Raw genomic sequence first — 2,252 nt, forward strand, 5'->3', positions numbered from 1 at the left:
CGCAACGAGAGACTTCACATATTCGCGGATAAATTGGGCTTGTAACGGTGCGTACTTCCGTGGACTCCACACTCCACGGCACCCCTCCACGGTGGAGGGATGCGGTAAGGCACTGCATCTTGCCGCAGCGTCACATGGAGTGGCTCGACGTCAGCCGGTGGATCGGGACCGACAGTGGCACGCCAAATATCAGGAAATGCAGCGAGCAGGTCACGGACGGCCTCGACTCGAGGCCGTCCGTGACCTGCTCGAGTCGAGCCTCGACGTGTTCAGCGGGGAGTCCGTTGGTGACGGCACGTTCTAGGAGTCGGTCGAGTGGATTTATTGGCTCGACTGCATCCGCAGATGGCGGGAGCTCATCTCCCACTGGAAACTCGTCCACCTCATCCTCGAGAAGTGGGGAGCCAACCAGCTGGGAAAGTTGCTGCTCCACGTCAATGCCGAGTCCCTTGAGCACCTCGCGGCTCAGTAAAAGTTCATCACCATCTCCAGCCAGCACCAAGCATGGCACCGATCGTACCACTACCAACCCAGTCATAGCAGTCAACTCCAGGTCCAAGCGTACGTCTTCGTCGCACAACTTCGTCTGTCCATTCGCCATCACGGCCTCCGCAGCCACTGGTAGATTCGTCACTTCAAGAGTAGGCTGCATTGCTCGGAGCGAATTCAGCGTTTCTTGGGGCACAATGCTCTGGTCAGCAGCCGTGTCTGGAGCATAGGGGGTCTCAACTAGCCCATTATTCCGGACAGTGCTTGCGGAGAGCTTCTTCACGATGGGCATCGGTGGCTTGATCCAGTGTTGCCCCTTACATACCACTGGTATGATACCAGGCATCCGTCATATGGCGACGTACCCGTCTGTTGGTGCGTCGTGCGGGCAGTAGCGTTACCGGTAGTGGAAGGTCGCGTCGATGTCGTGAAGGCTGACACTGTTGGCTCTGTCTTAGCTCCCCATTCTTTTGCGGCTTTGCCCTTCGCGCCCTTCGTGTCGGTCCTTCCGGCATGGTTTTAAGATATCCGGTGGAACCGCTGCTGTACTTTAGCATGCTCGAATATTCTGATCGAAGAGCGCGATGTCATCAGACTTGCAATCGCCCTGCTCCAGCTCAATGAGGCGCCCAATTCGAGCCTTGAGGACCGGTGGCTGGAGGTTGTCGACGAGGAGGCAGCACCGGGCCTTCATCCTGTTCTTGTACTAGGCCCAAGCACACACGCAAGCTCTTGGGACATCGGGCTGGGCCGTTCAAGGTCGTCGCTGCGCTGCCGCACTCGTTTAAAATTCAGCACTTGGTGACATGGCGCAAGCACGACGTCCTTGCTTCCCGTTTGAAGTTTTACTCGGATGCAGAACTGGATACAACTGCAGAGATACTTAAGCTGGTGTCAAGCCGAGGTATGCCTCTTAGTGTTGACAGGCTCGTCGATCATCGATACGTCGCTGCACTGGGAGCTGTTCGTGTCCTGGATGGGGCTGCAGGCTATCGAGAGTTCGTGGGAGCCTCTGTCTGCGCTCCAGCAAGATGTTCCGGCCAAGGTTGCGGATTACGTGTCTACAACCGACGAAGCTGACGAGCTCCGTGATCAAGTAGATTAGTCTTGTTCTAAGTCCCGACCAAGCTTTTTTTTTGGGGGGGGGGCAGTGTCGCCGATTACGGCCTTTCGTTCAAGGCGGTCAAGCTGTGGCGCGTCGGCGATCTACACATGCTGGCTCTGGCCAATGGAGAACCCAGGCACGTGCCTAGATACGTATCGAGGACGCTGTGCCTGCGCCGCACGGATTGGATGGACTGGTGGAACGCTGCGCGGGCCCTTAGCGGGCGCTGGCACGTGCCCACGACTGCTTATTCAAGGCACGGTGAAAGGGAAGCCTTTCGTGGCCAAGTACCTGCTTTTATTTTCCTCATTAATAAATATACCTTTTCGGAAACGCCCGGGGTAAACCGACACATCCCTTCTACATCATCGTAAATCTGAATTCCCTCTCCTTCGTCAACGGCGCAATGATTGCTCCATCCATGAGCTGGTACCGGTAATTAGCATTTCCTCGCTGATTCATACTAAAATTTAAATGCTCGTTTATATTTTAGTACATGTAGTGCGGGAACCTGAATCATCGCACCCTTGACAATTCGGCAGACTCAACCGACCAGATGGGCATTTCCCACGACGCCGTACTTGTCTTTGTTTTTCTTGCCTCCTTTTCTCGGCGGAAAAGGCTACAACCGTGTCTATAAATATTGCCAAAATGGGCG

General features: G+C 55.2%; 1 protein-coding gene across 1 annotated transcript; it reads left to right on the plus strand.

The window, feature by feature from the left end:
* Window positions 1-1,059: 1,059 nt before the first annotated feature.
* On the plus strand, window positions 1,060-1,806 carry PITG_07090 (uncharacterized protein; the record flags this gene model as incomplete). The annotated part of the gene is made up of 1 exon (XM_002905008.1): window positions 1,060-1,806. The coding sequence occupies one exon, from the start codon at window positions 1,466-1,468 to the stop codon at window positions 1,592-1,594; it is 129 nt and encodes a 42-aa protein (XP_002905054.1).
* Window positions 1,807-2,252: the final 446 nt, after the last annotated feature.

This window comes from Phytophthora infestans, genomic scaffold, assembly GCF_000142945.1.
Source record: "Phytophthora infestans T30-4 supercont1.10 genomic scaffold, whole genome shotgun sequence".
Classification (NCBI taxonomy): domain Eukaryota; phylum Oomycota; class Peronosporomycetes; order Peronosporales; family Peronosporaceae; genus Phytophthora; species Phytophthora infestans.